The sequence below is a fragment of the Orbicella faveolata genome, unplaced genomic scaffold, assembly GCF_042242905.1.
Source record: "Orbicella faveolata isolate gen_17 unplaced genomic scaffold, um_ofav_v1 contig_12, whole genome shotgun sequence".
Lineage (NCBI taxonomy): Eukaryota > Metazoa > Cnidaria > Anthozoa > Scleractinia > Merulinidae > Orbicella > Orbicella faveolata.
The window spans coordinates 14,492,615-14,511,207 of record NW_028301539.1 but is presented as its reverse complement, the minus strand read 5'-3'; the positions used below and the strand labels follow the sequence as shown (position 1 = coordinate 14,511,207).

Here is an 18,593-nt window from a genome sequence, read left to right as displayed (position 1 = left end):
CCTTAAAACTGATGGGGTAAAATGACTCCATTTTGATGCTTACCACGTCTCTCACATTGTAGCCTAAGTTCCAGAGCCTGCCATGCTCGTACTCCATGCATGCTCTTTGCACGTCATCCAGTGGGCTTGTCAGGGTCAGCTTCCAGCTGTTGTTTTCTTTGGCTTTAATGATGGCCACATGGTTCTCTCTGAAAACCAAGTGAGTCATCGCCCAACTGACAACATACCTCTATCAAGTGCTCATGGACTTCTCGCATCCTAAAAACTCGGCCATCTTCCAGCACAAACTGGGTCATATTTAGCTGTCTCCCTTCACCTACAAGCAGCCAAACCATCATCGGATTGTCCTTGGTTATCCTGATATATCCAGACCTGCCTTGCCTCTGGAAAGTGGATATCTTTGGACCAGGCATGGCCGTTGTGGTAAATGAGCTCAACTTTGCCTCTTACACCATTACCCCCAAACTGGTATTTCCCGCTGTTATAGATGTCCCGGCTGGCAATATCCTTCAAGATAATTGCTCTTTTGAGGATCTTTTTTCGATCAGCAACATTGTCCACTGTGGCTCCACGTTCGTGGACTCTTGCCTCCCACTCTTACATCTTCTGGTGCCTTACGTCTGTTAGGCCTTGGACCCTCAAAGTGCTTTCAAAATGTTCTATCACTCTCTGCAATACATAGTTAAGCCTGCCAACTCTCATAGGTGCAACGATGGTCTGATCTGGTTCTCTGATTGGGAACAACCCATACACAACTGCTGTCACAGGATAACCGTTTTGGTAATAGACCTGCTCGATCCCTGCCAATGCCCCTGGCCTGGTTCCTCTCGTTATGGTCAAAATTCCCTGTCCCCTTCCCATGTCTTCTCTGATTGGGTCCATCTTTTCTTTTACAAACCACTCTTTTTGACCTGTTCTTCGCTAAAAGCGAGTCTCAGGTTAAACTCGCCTCATGGAATGCTGCCAAGCAGCCTTGCCACTTGTTCGTCCACCATATGAGCATCTGAGACAATTTTGTTGCCGCCAAGCAGTTCTGCCTCTTGTACCCTCCATGTAGAGAAAACCGTACTGGCACAATCGACTTCAAACTCGTCTTTGGCAATGTTTACAAAATCGACCCATGGTTCACCTGGCCATGCAACCAGACGCGGAACTGTGATACCAAGATTAAACGGTCGATTAGGTTGTAATGGTTGTGAAGGTGCCATTTCACATCTTCTCAAATTGGAGCATAATACATTTGAAGCACATAGCTGTTATATCGCAAAGCAGTCATCATTTATGCTGTCTGATAAAAAAGGCACAACTCTTTAAATGGAAATTTTTATTGCAGCCAAACGCTGAAACTCATTGGAAAACGCTCTCTTCAAACCGTCGCTTTCGTGCATGTATAACATGCAATACCCCAACAAGTGCACATCTGAGACTTATTTTATCTCCCACTCCGCAGACCAAACATAGCAACGGCAGCTGTACACCTTTTCTCAGTTTTGCCCTGTGAATGCTGCAGTAGTCTTTCATACAACTTTGAACGCAAAGCTCCGTTTTTGCATGTATCCTTACTCCTATTGTATACTAATACACGGGTATATGTGTGACCAACACTCCAAATTACTCGAGTTAATTCTTTACTTTCAAGCTTCTTAACTCACTTGTTTGCTCCTCCCTTCGCTTATCTCAAAGTCGGTTTATATAGTTCAAGTTTAAAACTGCAAGAACATTATTCACAAGGCAAGACAAAAACAACAGAGATTGTACCTTAGCTTGACAACAACTTTACCAACTTGATCACCCTAAGCAACAGGAAAATCAACAAAAATTAACATTTCTAAATGAAAATGGAATAACTTTACCTCTTGTTCCATTAGTATGCCCACTTGTAATAAAAGCTAATCAATGGAGAGTTAACTCTCAAAGTTAACAAAGACAAACTAAATAAAGACAACACACAAACCTAAAAATAAATCAATTCCAAAGTAAACAAGAACAATAAAATCGTAAACTAATGGATTACCAAAATAAATAGTATTTATTTGACATATACCCACAACAGCCACTTCAGGAAGATGTTTATTAGTTAGTACCACAAGCTAGTTGGAAACCAAACTACAGAATTGTTCCAGCATATGTTGAAATTGTATGAAATGGTTGGATGTTCTACCAATGAGCTACAGGGAACTTGTAGCAGCTAAGCCATTCATCATTAGAAAAATGAACAGCCCAAAGAAAATATCCCTGCTGATTGGTATAAAATTGTGTTTCTATTTTAACAGTTGAAACAAACTCGAATCGGGTCTGTTCAGTGCCTTATTCACTTGCGCTAACAAAGCAGCAGTAAGAAAATAGCGTAATTATATGTATAATAAAACTAGTGGCAAATGCCACGTTTCGGTGACTTCGTCGTTTAGCAAAACAATTGCTTTCGTGCAAAAAGGGTGTAAAGGTAGATAGCATTTTGGGCTGATTTTTATTTTTTTGCAGGATTGAGCTAATTTTTGGCAGACTGACTTGTTTTGACACGAAAAGCATCGTTGCGTAATTGTTTTTGTTGATTTGTGGTTCGTTTTCGAGAAATAACGTACGCAAAAAAACTCAGTTTTCCAAGGGTATCTCTTCGAGATCTCTTGTTGAACGAAAAACAAAAGAAACCTATTGTTTTGCTGAACGATGAAGTCACCAAAACGTGGCATTTGCCACTAGTTTTATTATACATATAATTACGCTATTTTCTTACTGCTGCTTTGTTAGCGCAAGTGAATAAGGCACTGAACAGGCCCGATTCGAGTTTGTTTTGTCATGACACCGGTTCGATATGAGGTCGGTCGATTATTTTACGGTCTATTTCTCTACTTCTCTGAAAAAATAAAAACATCTATTTAAAAAAAACCATGCTGTCGAAGCTGCTAAAAGTAACCATTTAAGTTTGCGTTGAGTCGAAATCCACCTTCGAAGGATTCGCTCCAAAAGATGCTGCTCGGAAAACTGAGTTTTTTGCATACATTATTTCTCGAAAACGAAGTGCAAATCAACAAAAGCAATTACGCAATGATGCTTTTCATGTCAAAAAAAGTCAGTCTGCCAAAAACTAGCTCGATCCTGCAAAAAGTAAAAATCAGCCCAAAATGCTATATACGCCCTTTTTGCGTGAAAGCCTTCAATTAGATTATGAGCTTGAGATTTCTATTGCATGACAGTTGACGGGGGCCAGCCCGAGTTTACTATAATGCATACATGTAGAAATCGAGAGCAAATAATCCAGTTGTTTTAGTACAAATCTACTAGTCAATCAAAACTATATCTAAATCCTCTTCACAGACACTTTGAAAATGCAGACACTGCTGTCATTTTGTCAAGAACTGCAAACTACCATGCTACTCATTATCTACAACAGAATAGATAGTGAGAAGTGTAACCTATCAGAGAAAAGTAATTGTGATAATTTAAAGCACAAGTAGATTTATACTAAAACTTAATAGAAACAAAGAACTATCATGAGCTGTTGAATTTATTTATGTTTTGATGGTTTATATTTTGATGACCAAAGTAAACAAGTTGTTTCCTTTCTATAATGTGGAATTTTCTGCATGTAATTCCGAAAGAAATAGAAAATATGTTGTCTGTGTTTCTATCAAGTTATAGAAACACTTGTGGAAGTTTGGGAGAACTTTGAAAAGCTGAAGAAACACTTGCCTGTCAGCTCTGATTCACACAGCACTTATTGTTCTCCCAAACTTGTTTTCTCCCAAACTTGACTTGTTTCTATAACTTGGTAGAAACAGGGTACACATTTTCTATTTCTTAAATATAATGGTTAACCCATCTCAAATGTCAAAAACTTCCTGTACACTTCTGTCCTTCCGAGATTACCTTTACAATGTAGTCTTTTTAATACTGGGATTAGCTTTACAATGAACGGCTAAACATCTTTTCATACTGTATTTCTACCAAGCCTTCATATACATGTAACACATGCCAACACTTCCTTTCAACAACCCTTACTTTAATTAAAAAAACCAAACCATTAATTCCATAGAATTACAGTCTTTCCCGCAAAACCGTGAACATCAGAGAAAATGTCTGGAATGTTTATTGTCTCACGACCAATCATATGCGAGATGAAACCGCAAAAGATAACCACCAAACCGCAGCATGGATTAGTCTTGACTTGACACGAAACAATGAGCTGGCTTTTTCTTCCATGACAAATCTTCAATTTTACCGTTTTCAAATACTGAAATTGCTCTTTTTCTATTTCAGCTTATGTATCAGCAAAGAATAGATATGAATGATATTTTACAGAAAAGCGATGTTGAATCGAGAAGACAGGATCAGACACAGCGAGACAGAGCATCTAAGAGCAAAAAAATGAGCCAATCACAAGCGATGCTGATCGGTGTTTGCTTCATGTGCAGTTCAAAAGGTCATGCTAGTTGGCTGTGATTGGTGGTTTTCAATCTGTAGTTTTTGTAGCTGAGAAACCTTCACCCATGAGGCGAACTTGAACCGTTGTAAATTTTGACAATTTACACTTCCTTTTAGGTCCATTCGCTAATTTGGTTTTTGAACAGATGGAATCAATTGACTGGTGTTGGGTTGTGGTCAAAAACAGCACTTTTTCAGAGAGAACCAAAGGAGTGATGAACAGGATGTTTATGCAAACAGTAGCCTGCAGAGCAGGCAAGATTTTTTTGAGCGAGCGCTCACATCATAAAAGTTTAGCCGCCATCTTGAATTTTTCATGCAATGGAAGACTGGGGAGAGAAAGAAAGTTTTACCAAGGGGGTGAATGATAGGCAACAGGAAGGATAGGGGAGAGGTGGAGCGAAGAAAATCTCGCCTGCCCGAGGTCATTGTTCTTTTAGGAAACTCCGTTCGCCCACGAACGGAGTTTCTGATTGGTGCGGCTTGACCCTGCCTGTCAATTGTCTGTCAGTCAGTTTCGTTTCGTTCATGCGGGTAAAAAACATGGCAAACTCTGTCAAAAGTGATGTTGTTAGTTTCGATTCTGCTCTCGAGGAATCTCTCAAGCGTTTATGTGAACTTGGAATGTCTCGCGAATTACGAACGGAGCAAAAAGACGCAATTTCCACACTGGTATCTGGAAAAGATCTGTTGGCAGTGCTACCCACTGGCTTTGGGAAAAGCTTAATATTTACGTAAAATGGGGTTGACTAGCCTACACGACTTCTACGGTTCGTGACATTTGCACATTTGCCGTTCTCTGTTCGGTCACTCGGCCTTTCTTGTCGCTTCACTCGTGTTCATGAAGGGCACTTCATGTTGTGTAATAAGGAGGAATTTGAAGCGGAGTTGAGCCGTTAGATCGTGCTATGGCAAATTTTTATAAGTCAAAGGTCTGCATGGTTTGCGCTGTTATCTGCATGTCGACTCGTTGAGTTTGACATCTCTGTAATTTGCCATGTGTTTATGCATTGTTTAGGCTCATTTCTATTGCAAGATATGCTTTTAAGTCTCCATGAATTTGCTTTTGAGGGACAAAATATGAAATTTACCGTGAACATGTTGCTTACTTGCATTCCATATTGTGACACCGGGCCCGACTGTGACTAGAACTGTTTACAAGCACAGTAGGTAGATCCTTATCACGGATATCATATTTGTTCTCGTACGATTTCCTTCGGAGATGCTGTAGCTTTACTTTGAGAAAGCTATACGTTTGTCTAGAGACATTCTTATGTTTCTTGCAGCTATCTGATCGAGCTTATGTTTCTCTTGCTCGATGTATAGGTTTATTCCTCCTTTGGTTGTTCTGGCACCACATGATTCAAGTGTAGCTGTTTACGCGCAAGTCCCGTTAACTGTTTGCGTGTTTTATATGCCATTGTTCGGCTTAGTTCAGGCAAGACCATGGTTTCGACCCTCCATGTGGATCTCATCAGTTGCCGGTATTTCTAAAATACTCTGTACGTCTGAAGTCGCTAGCGCAACACGTACCTCTGTGAGAATGCAAGACATCCTGCGGCTTGGCACAAACTTCTCGTGGTGTGTACCCTTGTGAGACTTCCTGTGTCGAGAAAACCTCATTTTGATTGGTTACCCGCTCATTTCCGGAAATGCAGTGAAGCGCAACTAATCAGGAGGTGTTTCGCATTTTAACGGGCTTTTCAGGCAGGCGTCTTCTCATTTTTCCCCTCCCCCACCCCCCACCGTCTAACATGGCGGTCTAACATGGCGGTCTAAAAAGGCAGTCGCAAGGTTGTAACGCTAACTCGCCCCAATAAGACGCCTGCACTGCAGGCTATGCAAAGAGCGAAGAGTACTTCATGAGCAAACATCGTTCAGTTGTGAAGCAACAGTGACTCTTTGCTTAGACAGCAGCTCTCTAAAATAAAATAGAATAAAAATTTTGAAATTTCCAAAGGGTATAAAAATTAATCTGCAAACTGAGGAAATCAGCTTGTGGAATTTGGGAATAGTCATGGTTATACAGCACCAATTTTTTATAGGCTAACGGTTTGCGGGACATCTTAAGCCAGATAATTCTTACGTTATGTTATGGCAGTTGTTATGTCATGTGCTCCGGCACCGAAGCAAGGAAAGGTGAAGACAATGTAAAGCTTTTTTTAACTTTTTGTTCAAATAGAAACAAAGCTAAAAAGCAGAAATAATTACCCGCATAATTCACAACACTGAAGACACTGAAATAAAAATCGAGAGGAGAGTGCAATTGCTGCTCTCAGACGCGTCGTGTAGATAGATGGATGGATGGATGGATGGATGGATGGATGGATGGATAGATAGATAGATGGACAGTTGGTGCCAATTTCCTCCCTTGCAGCCAGAGGCTGAATTGCGGAGGAACCAGAGAGGTGAGATCGGACGTCAGCATATGAAGGCGCACTTTGCAGCCACTTCAGTCCATGTATGATCTCACCTTACCCACCCCAGACCAATGACCGGCACAAGTCAGATAGACCATGACACCGGGTTCTACGTCCCCTACTCTTTTCGAACAATGTCATGCGTTCTTTAACGTCCCACAAGAACCAGATCAGTGAAGTGCTGTGAGATGGGGCCGACAGTTTATCGTCCTTATCCGAGAAGACTTGAATGTCTAACCATTTCTAGATGTAATTACAAAGGCAGCACATTCTCCTCAGTTATTTTAAGACCCTGAGTGTTGGTCCGGTCTGGGGCTCGAACCTTCGACCTCCCGCACAGCAGTCCGGCGCTCTCCCAATTGAGCTAACCAGGCAGCGGTAGCTGTGTCTGATCCTGTCTTCTCAAATTAACATCGCATTTCCGTAAAATATCATTCACATCTATTCTTTGCTTATACATAAGTTGAAACAGAAAATTTAAGAACAGTTTCAGTATTTGAAAACGGTAAAATTGAAGATTTGTCGTGAAAGGAAAAGCCAGCTTGTCGTTTCATGTCAAGTCGTGACTAAACCATGTTGCGGTTTGGCAGTTATCTTTTGTGGTTTCATCTCGCATCTTATTGGTCACAAAACAATAAAGATTCCAGACATTTTTTCTGGTGTTCACCATTTTACGGGTAAGACTGTATAATATTTGTACACTGGAATGTCCTGTCTAACAAAACTAGCAATTAAATAGGCTTTTGACATCACATTTAGGACACCAGTGCTATTTTGTACTAAACAGTTCCTTGCATTAGCCTTACCTGCTTAACATGTTGAAACAGGATTCCATTCCTGTGATAATGAGAAAGAGAAGATTTTTGCTTGTAATTTTTAATCGTGAGTTTTTATATGTTTTCCAATGTACGTAGTTTTGCCTTTTTAACTTTTTACCTTTTTTAAATTTTTAAATTTTTAAATCTTACAGGACCCCTTTGATAACAGTACTTTATAGTACTGATGGGTTAATCCTGTCTAAAAATTCGTTTATTATTATTATATTATTATTATTATTATTCTTATTCTTATTCTTATTCTTATTCTTAATAAACTACCTTATTGCAATGCCATTGAAATAAACTGAGAAGGCTTACGTTAACACAAAATAGCTGGTGGTCCATTTGTATGTTCTTCTTAAATGCTGTGGCTGCTTACAGTCCATGTAACCTTCCTTTACACCTGTAAAAAAAATTAACAACATAGCATACATGAATTTGAAATAAAGCATAAAGGAACAAACAAAAGACAAAATGATTTGGCTGAAACATTCCTGGATAGGCTAATAAATATATTCCAGGGGTGTAAAATTGTAAAGTGTGTCTCAAGTTTAATGCTCTTGGTTTCCATTTTATTTGTCTGATATGTTATTTGTCTACCCAAGTAAAAATGGCCAATACTTACATTGATAACAAAGATTGATGCGAGTTTGTGAATCACAAAACAATGGACAGTTTCTGATGAATTCAACAACTTGCAAAATCTGTGCATGTCATGCTTCTTCATATACACTAGTTATGACACTGATTTTAACTTGAATTTGACTCTCAGAAAACTGTGGCAGTTTTGCCATGGTACAGGTTATCCTTAAACAAGAAAGTCGCAAGGTGTGATTTCTCATCTTCCTTTTTTTAAATTTTCCGTTCTCTTTAAATGGTTCCATTCTGTTATTTAAGTACTAAAGAGAATTTTGACTTTCCTCCCCTGGTTTTAACAAAGGGATAAAATGTTGTTTACTGCATGTTAGCATTTATTTTTGAAAGAAATCAAACAAATTTCAAAGAAATTATTGATTGGTATTTTGATATTGTTTAATTATGTATAATATACAATACATTTTGTATTTCAGTGAGCACTGTTGATTGCTTGTTTCAGGAACCCTTTTCCCCATTCACAATTCCTAATTTCTGGTTTAAATAACACCTTGAACTAACACTGATAAGGGTGCACTAGGGGATGACACTGACTATTTTAAGGCAGTATTTGTCAATACTAAATGTACTTTTGTAGCTAAGAACTTCAATATTGGCATCTGGTCCTGATAGGCCACACCACTGCACAACTGTATAACACCTGATGTCCATGCTGCAAGACTGAATTAACAAACAACAACCACTTGAGATGGGACAAGTATGTGCAAATAGCACACAAAGGCTTCAAATACACAACAAGGGAGCTTATGCAGACTGAAGACAGAGTTAATGAATGTATGAAGTATAATAATTAGCAATGGCCATCTAACCCCAACCCTAACCCTAAAAACCCAACCCTAAAATGAACCCTCTATGATCTTATTTTTCAATTTCTTTACTGTTGTTGGGTTACATATTAGTTCAGAGTAAGGAATACAGTATTCCATATCATAAGATCTTATTACTGTTAGAAAGCATTCTGTTGTTTTGTTCCTGATCAAAACAAAGTCAAAGGTCGACATGGAAGTATGCAGAATGATCAGTTACACTGTGGCCAGCTCCAAGAAATCAAAGTGGCAATGAGCTATTCAACTTGGAAAATAGATCGTCAACACAGTGACAATTTGCTGAACGGATGCACTGAACTGAGTTTTTAATCTGTAGGTCATATATCATTAATTTTATATATTGAGCTCGAGATGTGGAAAATGAAGTTAAGGTTACTTCCCACCTTCAAGAGCACAAAAAATTGTTTTTTCTTTTATTTGACAAAATATTATTAAGTCAGTCATTTTATCATTTTTAAGTTTACGAAAGAAAAACTTTTTTAAGTTTACAAAAGAAAAATATTAAAAGTCTCAAAAGGTGGCCGAGTTATTTTGAAAAAAGTATTTTCAAATTAAGTTAATAAACCAGGAAGGTGTCATAATCGCTTAAATGGTCAAAACTGCCAGGGGAAATTTTCGTGGCAAACGCTCATCTTGGACCTTGAATTTCACTTTATTTGGTATTCTTTATATCAGGCATTTGTTCTTTTTCCTTTGGCTACTTTTTTCGTTTGAGTGTCTTTCTCTTTTCAATGCCACAGCGGGATAGAAAACATGGTGCAATGCGATGCTTTCCCCGGGAAATCCTGATCCATTGTCATTGACGCTAGGAGGTCCTGTTGTTCCATTGGTTTGCGGTTTCATAAGGCGAGATAATCTCCTGTCATGGCACGAGTTGTTTACGAACCTTTACGAGTTAAAATCTTGCATTTGATTTTGGGAGGAATACATCCACTTTGGACGAATTTATGCGGTATGTAGATTTGACAGATTTTTGTGAAATTTCGCCAGAACATTGCAGGGATAATGACAAACAAACGTGCGTCGGGAAATTTGGATATTTAACATAATTTTTCCATAGCGTCCATTTACGCAACACGTCTTTCATAGTTTTAGCTACTTCAACTTTAGATGCGGATATCTAGAAAACCAATCGGAACATCAAAAAAGCCTAACACACTTTTGTTGACTGATGCCATGTGAATAAGACTGTGCAGCAATTTTGCTCGTGTGGTGGCATCCGATAGCCGATAAATTCAATAGTCATTTCACACCTTACCGGCTCCTGACACTTCCTAAAAGAAAAACTTGCTTAAATTGAATTTTCATCGTAAACTACATTTATTAAGTTTTCTTCTGATGTTAAAAAAGTTATAGTTTGTTGGGGTTTTATTGAAACCGGTACGCATATGAATTTTTTCCCGAAGGACAGCCGTGAATGTGGGAAGTAACCTTAAAGCCCTCTAGCTTTGTCAACAAATAATGCAAAACACAATTAATGGCAAGGGAATAAGGAGATGTGACACTGTTGAGCACATTCATGAAGTCATCCTTGTCTGTGATGTTACCAAAAAGAAAGTACGACTTCTTATGTGATCATTCAAGGTACATGTCACTTACTGGGAGCTACTTTATTACTGGATACATGTACATGACCAAGTAATTGACAAAAATAGGTCTCCAAAGGGTATTTGTGTACTGGCAGGCAATTTGTTAAAGTATTAAGTCCCGTGCTTGCTACAGTGATGCTTATGTCCTGTTCTCTGTGCTCATGCTGCATGCTGAGATGTATGTAGTGGCATCTGATGTCGACTAAATTGTCTGTCATGCAATGGTCAATTGATAGGATTTTGTCACACATTGCCAAAAATGGATATGAGAATGATGAATTGAAAGATTTAATAAGATGTTCAAAATAAACAATTTTTATTTTAAAGCTACGTGAACATACCTTTGCAACACTTCATGTGGAAAGTGAAAAGGAAAATTGTAAAAGAATCCAAACGTGACCGGTCAAATATTGTGCAGAAATTTCCCTGGCAGAGAAACTGCATTTTCTTGTTCTGGGCTGGGGAGGGGCAGGGGCAGGGGATAGGAATTAGTCCCCTACATGGGCTTATAAAGATATGTGCAGCCCCAAAGGGTATGGTTTTTGAGCTGTTTTTGTCTGAAAAATACATAGATTTTGACCATATTGGTCTGAAATGGCGTGTGTTTTTCACTCTGGCTTGGCATTGGGTATTGTGTTGACAAGGAACCAATTATTTCCCCATTAACATTGGCAAATTGGCAATATAGCGTGAAAGAATCACAATTTGGTAATCATATGACAATTGGACTAATAAGCAATTTGACAATAAGCCTTAGCAATAACAGAGTTCGTGAAAGCAATTTCAACAAAACCTAGATAAACTAAATGAAATCTTTTCATAATAAAGAAGACTAACAATTTGCGACTTAGCAAATAACTACAACAATAAGAACTTATGTACTTTGGTTGACGACTCGCACAAAAAGGTAGCAGAGAGACAGCGAAATACACTTGAAATAGTGATAACTTGGATCCTCTGATTGTGGCACAGTAGCGGTGTAACTTCACTAACAATCTCTGACTAAAAGAAGGTGTGCGTCGTCTTTTATTGCCTATGCTACGTGAAAAAACCAGGGCATTGTCAGAAACGTGGTGCCCACAATAAAACAACTTCCTAGCGGCAAAAATGCTAGAGCTGTTCCATACGTGTGAAAATCACAATTTTATGAAAGCTTTAATTTTGAAATCACGTACTTGGCTTGAATAATAACTGATAATAAATCAGTAGGAAGTTGCATAGGAAATTGATAAACGATCGGCGTTTCAAAACCAACAGACACGTGATCAATTTGTGTTGGATGCCGATGGGTGGCCAAAGGGAGAAAAACGTCCACGGACTTGCCTGTAAATATTGATCTCAACCAAAGTGAATATGGTCATCACAATTCCCTACGTCTACTAGCGACTCTGTTTCAGGTCTTCAGAAAAATGAATTAAAAAGTTTCATGATGGAACTGATTTCACTACCAGAATCAATAAAGATTTTCACAGTGGATTCACAGCCATCTTAAATTTTCCAAAAATTGGGGTGGTCCTGAATCTGCTTCCATCATTTTTTCACACTCGCCAAAGATTTAAATCTTGACATGCTGATTAGAATTTGATTAAAGAAATAAGGGTTACCAGAGTCGTTCTTGAGTTATAAACCAATCGATCTAAAATTAAGGGTGTTTTAAATGGGTTATTCTGTTACTATAGTAATCTTTTGTGTCTCGAAGATGATTATTACCTGCTCACCAATGATTGGAAATTTGTTTGATACAATTATTGTAGCATCAACTAAAAAACGAGAGCTACATGTAACAATGATCCCCAGCCTGTTTTATGAAGCTCAAATAGGCATAGAAGTGCTACACCTCTATGCTTTTACCACCGGTCACTTTGTGTTTCTTCATATAAAGCGGTGGCATGTTGCCCTGGTTACCAACAGGGTTTGGTCTGTTGTAGAAGTTTTTATTAAGCCCTACGCCTGATCTCGATCATTAATGATAAACTCTATGGCTCTACAATCACACATATCCAGGTAATGAACTCCACAGCTCTACTGCTCTACGGTCTTGTTTCAATTCAAAACTTTCCATGGTAAGTTAGTATGTTAGTATGACCGTTGTTTCAATTTAACACTTTCTTAGGTACATTAGTATGTTAGTACCACCCTTGTTTCTATTCAAACTTTTTGTTAGTACATTATGGTATGACCCTTGTTTGTATTCAAAAGTTTCCCCAGTAAGTTATGACCGTTAGTATGACCCTTGTTTCCATTCAAAACTTTCCTACATATATTAGTACATTAGTACATTAGTATGACCCCTGTTTCGATTCAAAACTTTCCTAAGTACATTAGTTCAACCCTTGTTTCTATGCAAATATTTTGTTAGTATGTTAAAGTACGACCCTTGTTTATATTCAAAACTTTCCCAGGTTAGTTATGACCATCAGTACGACTGTAGTTTTCAAAACCTTCTATTGCATTTATAACTGAAAACAACGGAAATAACACTTAAGTTTTGTTTAGATTTTCGTACTTAGTACAGTTTGAAAAAATACTAAAAGAATGAAATAAGGATTCCTTTCCTAACTTCGTACTGAACCGTAGGGCTGTAGAGTTTATCTCAAAATGTGTGATTGTAGAGTTGTAGAGCCGTGGAGTTTATCATCACCTAGAAACTTGTTATCATAGAGCCATGCAGTTCATTATCTAGAGATGTGTGATCATAGAGCCATTGAGTTCATTATGAAGAAATGATCGTTAATGGTAACCATGGAAACATGCCACTGTTTTATATGTACACACAAGAGAAGAAGTACAAAGTAATTGGTGATTAAAGCCTAGAGGTGTAGTGCTTTACAAAAACGTCTACGGCAATATGAGGCTCATAAAAAGGGCGCCAGTTGAACATTGATCCATCGAAGAAGGAATTCTGAAAAATGCTGCAAACCATTATGAGCTACATAAGTACTGTGAAAAAACATATCATGCCAGAGTGGGATCCATCTCGCCACAGGGAAAAAATATTCTCAAAAAGGTGAAAGATTAAATTCAGGCAATAAATATATTCTTTAACAACGAAACGATGTAAAAAAATATTTGGTGGTTCTTTGTACTCTCAGTGAGTGACAATTTTATCACCTCTTGCATGGCGCGTGACAAAAAGCACGTGATTGATAGTTTGATTTAAACCGCTAGGTTACAAAAATAAGGTTATTGAGAGAAATGTGTGCATGATGAGTAGTTTTGGCATATGGATTACATCACATCAGTATTGTTACTGTTTAAAAACATTGCATGAAGGATTTTTTATGCAAAACTCCGGTGATGAAACATAAGACAACAAAATGACGTAAAAAAAAAAATGACCGGAAATGTAAACAAACAATTTGTAGCAAAGAGTGTGTTACATGCATTGAAAAACTCACGATTGTAGTGGAAAGTGAACTTGTTTAAAACGAATAGGCGCCCATTTTATTTTCCTTGTTAAATGATGGGGAAACTTCTGTGCACATTGTGTTGCACATGAGATAAATTTAAATGCTATTGCAGCTACATAGGTGCAAGTCAAAACATGGTTTTCCACTGTTTTACTTATTTGCATTGTCTCTGCTTGATTGTGCGATATCTTTTCATTAGACCAACATTCAATCTGTGCAGGTTTCATGTGATTTCTGATGAAGTGATATTTTACGGGTCACGTTTGGATATTGTGACAGACAATTTAGTCGACATTGGATGCCACTACATTTCACCACAAGCATGGAGAACAGAACATAAGCATTTGACTTTTAGCAAACAAGGAACTACTTTGACAGATTACTGTTTAAGAACACGGGATATGAATGTGGTTGATTATCTTGGAGTCATTAGTTGAATGCCAATATAACAGTGGCGGATCCAGACCTTGAGCTAAGGGGGGGGGGTTGTTTTGCTTGCCCTGTCAGCTTTTCTTCCCTCCGTGATTTCTTCTTTTTTACCCAAAATAAGGTGGGGGGGGGGGGGGCAAGGACCCCCTGAGCCCCTCCCCTAGATCCACCACTGATATATGGAAATGTATTTTGCCAACCTGTACTACACACGTCACCATGGTTATCGTGTAAGATTCTAAATACAGCAGTACTTAATATTTCAATGTAATATCTTACAGAAGGTGAGCTAAACATGACCTTTCTGCCATAGTTAAAGTCCAAATACCAAAGAAATCAAATGCAAGGAGGTATTTTCACATTCATTTTGATTACCTGGTCAGAGGCACTTGCCTATTGTTTTTGAGTTATTTTTTGTAAAAAAAATACCTCTTAGTCAGCGCGTGGGGTATGTTACGGGTCAATGGATGAGTGAGAGATGTATGTATGTCACACCAATCAGATTGGATCTACTATAAACAGCCAATCAAATTTCTTGTTGTGAAGGTAAATAGTATGTGGGGTGATTTGATCCTGATACAGTTCAGAACGGCCATATTTATTCTTCTATAAAAGAGGATTGGGCTTATTTCAACATCTAAGGCGAGGATTTTGTGGGCGGGTTTGATAAACATTTGCACGTGGATAATCAGTCAAAGAAACATAGTGTTTGGCATATAACTACGAGCATTCAATGAAGGGTGAGCTTTTCCCATTAGATAAAGTTTCAATTAAATGAGTCTTAGCCGCTCTGCTACTAGGCTTAAGATTTGAATGATAACAACAATTGTATTTTAGGGGAGCGGAATGCGCTACTGGGAATTTGATGAGGTTGCGACCAGGTTCAAATCGTTTGCATGTTGTATTGAAAACTGCAGAGTTCGTAATAAGTGTTCCGGGCGTGTAGTCAATGTCAGCATCCATTGACAAGTTTCACTGTGAAAAGCGAAGAGACTACAATTAATTTGGTTAACAGAACAAAAAGATATTATTCTGTGACGATTTTACAATTATAATGCTTCTTGTTTACCACTGGAATGAGAAGATACGTTTGAAATGAAACAAAATCTTCTCTCTTCAATGTTATCTGGGTTTTCGCTTTTTCACATTAATAGCCAGCACGAATTGCAGTAGGAGAAAAAGGAAATTGTTTTCGTTCATGAGAACTTTAGTGAGGTATATGAAGTCTTGGGCGTTTTATTGTATTAAACACAAGTGTATCACCGCTAAATGTATTAACAACGCTAAATGTAATACCAAACGTAAATGTAATAAAAATTAACTCTAAATGTAATACTAACCGCAAATGTAATAAAAATCAACCCTAATACAATTTAACGCTAATTGTAATGAGCTGACCAACCGTAAATGTAATACAAGTTAACCTCAAATGTAATAACATGGTGTTAAAAGCTCCCTTACGGTTACCGGGCATCACTTGAAGTCTCGGTGATTTTTTGTGAACATTGCCAAGGTTCTGCATAATTCCGGTCAAAGCTTAACTGATAACTACTGAAGATTTCTCAAGAAAATAGCCCTTCTAATGGTCGAGCATTCGCAAACATCATTTCCAAAATTCCTTGCAGCGGATCGCGCAATTACATAGCCCACTTTCAAAAATAGTGGAAGCCTGGGCGAGAGAAGGTGTACACTCTGTTGTGGGATCGTTTGGGTGAGCACGAGGTTGAAAACAAATGTGCGAGCGCCGCCAAACGATCCCATAATTGATCCCTAACCCATACTCACTCCAGGTTTACACTTTTTTTGAAAGTGGGCTATTATTAGAGGTCCTTCTGGTTGTGTTCAAACGATTTTGATGAGACGGTAGTATGATAAAACAAATAAAAATATATTGATCGTACAGTTGATATAATGACAACTTTAATAGCAACGATACTCATTCATATATAATCACAACTTATTTGTAAATTATATAAACATATTAGAAAAACCTGTTCATACCCGTATAGGTATTGTATGGGAGTAACCCCCCGGGGGTAATCTGCCTAACCGTTTAGTTAGTAAAGGTGATTAACCGTGATTGGGTAATCTGATAATCTATTGAAGTGATATATCACTAATGATATTGATGCCACTTACACCTTTGCCACCCTTAGTAACGTGTTATTACATTAAAGGTTAACTTGTATTACATTTACGGTAGGTCAGCTTATTACATTTAGCGTTAAATTGTATTACATTTATGGTGGGGTCAGTTATCACATTTAGGGTTGATTTTTATTACATTTGCGGTTAGTATTACATTTAGAGTTAATTTTTATTACCTTTACGGTTGGTATTACATTTAGCGTTGTTATTACATTTAGCGGTGATACACACAAGGACTTTGGTAATTGAAAAATAAAGACTGACGTGTATGTTGCCGGTTTGTGATTTTTAGTTCGGTTTGGAGCGGAGTGTGACAGTTAGATACATACATTGGGTTGTTTTAGAGTGCATAATGTTCAGTGCAATGGTGGCTAGTTATGAACGAGATGAGTCTTGAGTTTTGAAGCAGTTCATGAGTTAGTAGTATGCAAATAACACAAGATATTTTTATTTTTAGTTACAAAGGGTAACTCGACACTTGCTTTTCACAAGGGAGTAAATTTAATTAGAGCTGACGAATCGTCACCACTTGTTACCACGAAATGTTTGAACAAACAAAACAAGATATTGCTATTTTTGGTTACGAATGGTAACTTAACACTTGTTTTTGAGTTAGTTTTTTGGTAAAAAAAATACCTCTTAGTCGGCGCGTCGGGTATGTTATGAACGGGTCAATGGATGAGTGAGTGAGTGAGTGAGAGATGTATATATGTCACACCAATCAGATTGGATCTACTATAAACAGCCAATCAAATTTCTTGTTGCAAAGGTAAATGGTATTTGAGAAGATTTGATCCCGACACAATTTAGAACGGCCATATTTATTCTTCTATAAAAGAGGAGGAAGTATTCATATATTGGCCTTACTTCGACATTTTCTGTGGGTTAGGCTGAGGATTTTAGCTATGAACGAGATGAGCCTTGAGGTTTGAAACAGTTCGTGAGTTCGTAGTATGAAAATACAACGAGATATTTTCATTTTTAGCTACAAAGGTAACTTTTGTTTTTCACAAGGAGTAAATTCAATTAGAGGTCACGAATCGTCGCTTCTAGTTCTTAGGACATGTTTCAGAGGAGACGAGACTATTTAGATTTGAAACAGTTCTACGTTTACAATAGTAAGTGCAGGTGACGATTGTTTTGTTCTTGTTGCATGCAAATATAACGAGATATTTTTATGTTTTACTTACAAAGGGTAATTTGACACTCTTGGTTTTCACAAGGGAGTAAATTCAATTAGAACTGACGAATCGTCACCACTTGTTCCCACGAGATGTTTGCTATCTTTAGTTACAAATGGTAACTTAACACTTTCGTTTTTTATATGGGAGTAAATTCAGCTAGAGCTGACAAGTTATCAGCTATTGTTCCCAGGATATTAAACAAAAAAAAAGCTTTCATTTCTGGACGGTTTTTACGTCTCTGCAGTAGAAGTTTAATATTTATATTTGATGGGCATTTCATGACATTCTTTTCAGTCCAATATTTTTAAAGGTAAAAAGTATCAAAACTGCTCAAATGTTCTTTGAAGACTGCGTGGCACCAAGTTAAAGTGCAATTTAATTAAATCAGACTTTCAATGTGTCGGAGAGGTTTTTTTCTCTTTCTTTAAATTTTCGGTGAAGTAGTGTTATTGTGTTGTGTTGTGTAAAAAGGGTAAACTTACAACTGGTATAAAATGCGAAAAGGTCTCTTAACTTGAGTATTTTTGAGCAAAAATTCCTCTTGGGGGTTGGAAGGGCTATGTGATCAGTGAGTGAGGGAGTTATGCATGTGCACGTGTCACACCAATCACAGTGTGGGTTTTATCAAAGAACGAATCAAAGAAAAAAATAAGATGGTATCTACATTAATCTGGAGACGTGTCAGATTACTG

The 18,593-nt window shown here is 37.8% G+C and overlaps 1 protein-coding gene across 17 annotated transcripts in view; it reads right to left on the bottom strand.

The window, feature by feature from the left end:
• LOC110063376 (pleckstrin homology domain-containing family M member 2-like) overlaps positions 1-18,593 on the bottom strand; it is a 147,194-nt gene that overhangs the window by 18,502 nt on the left and 110,099 nt on the right. For all 17 annotated transcript variants that reach the window (XR_016205770.1, XM_089283795.1, XM_089283794.1 and 14 more), the window contains 4 exons: positions 8,884-8,974; positions 7,979-8,063; positions 7,649-7,679; positions 1,759-1,793 (listed from right to left, as the gene is read on the bottom strand). Coding sequence is in view for 16 of the 17 variants with exons in the window: in XM_089283795.1 (XP_089139921.1) it covers positions 1,759-1,793; positions 7,649-7,679; positions 7,979-8,063; positions 8,884-8,974 (242 nt within the window). In the remaining variant the exon portion in view is untranslated. The remainder of the gene's footprint in view (positions 1-1,758; positions 1,794-7,648; positions 7,680-7,978; positions 8,064-8,883; positions 8,975-18,593) is intronic.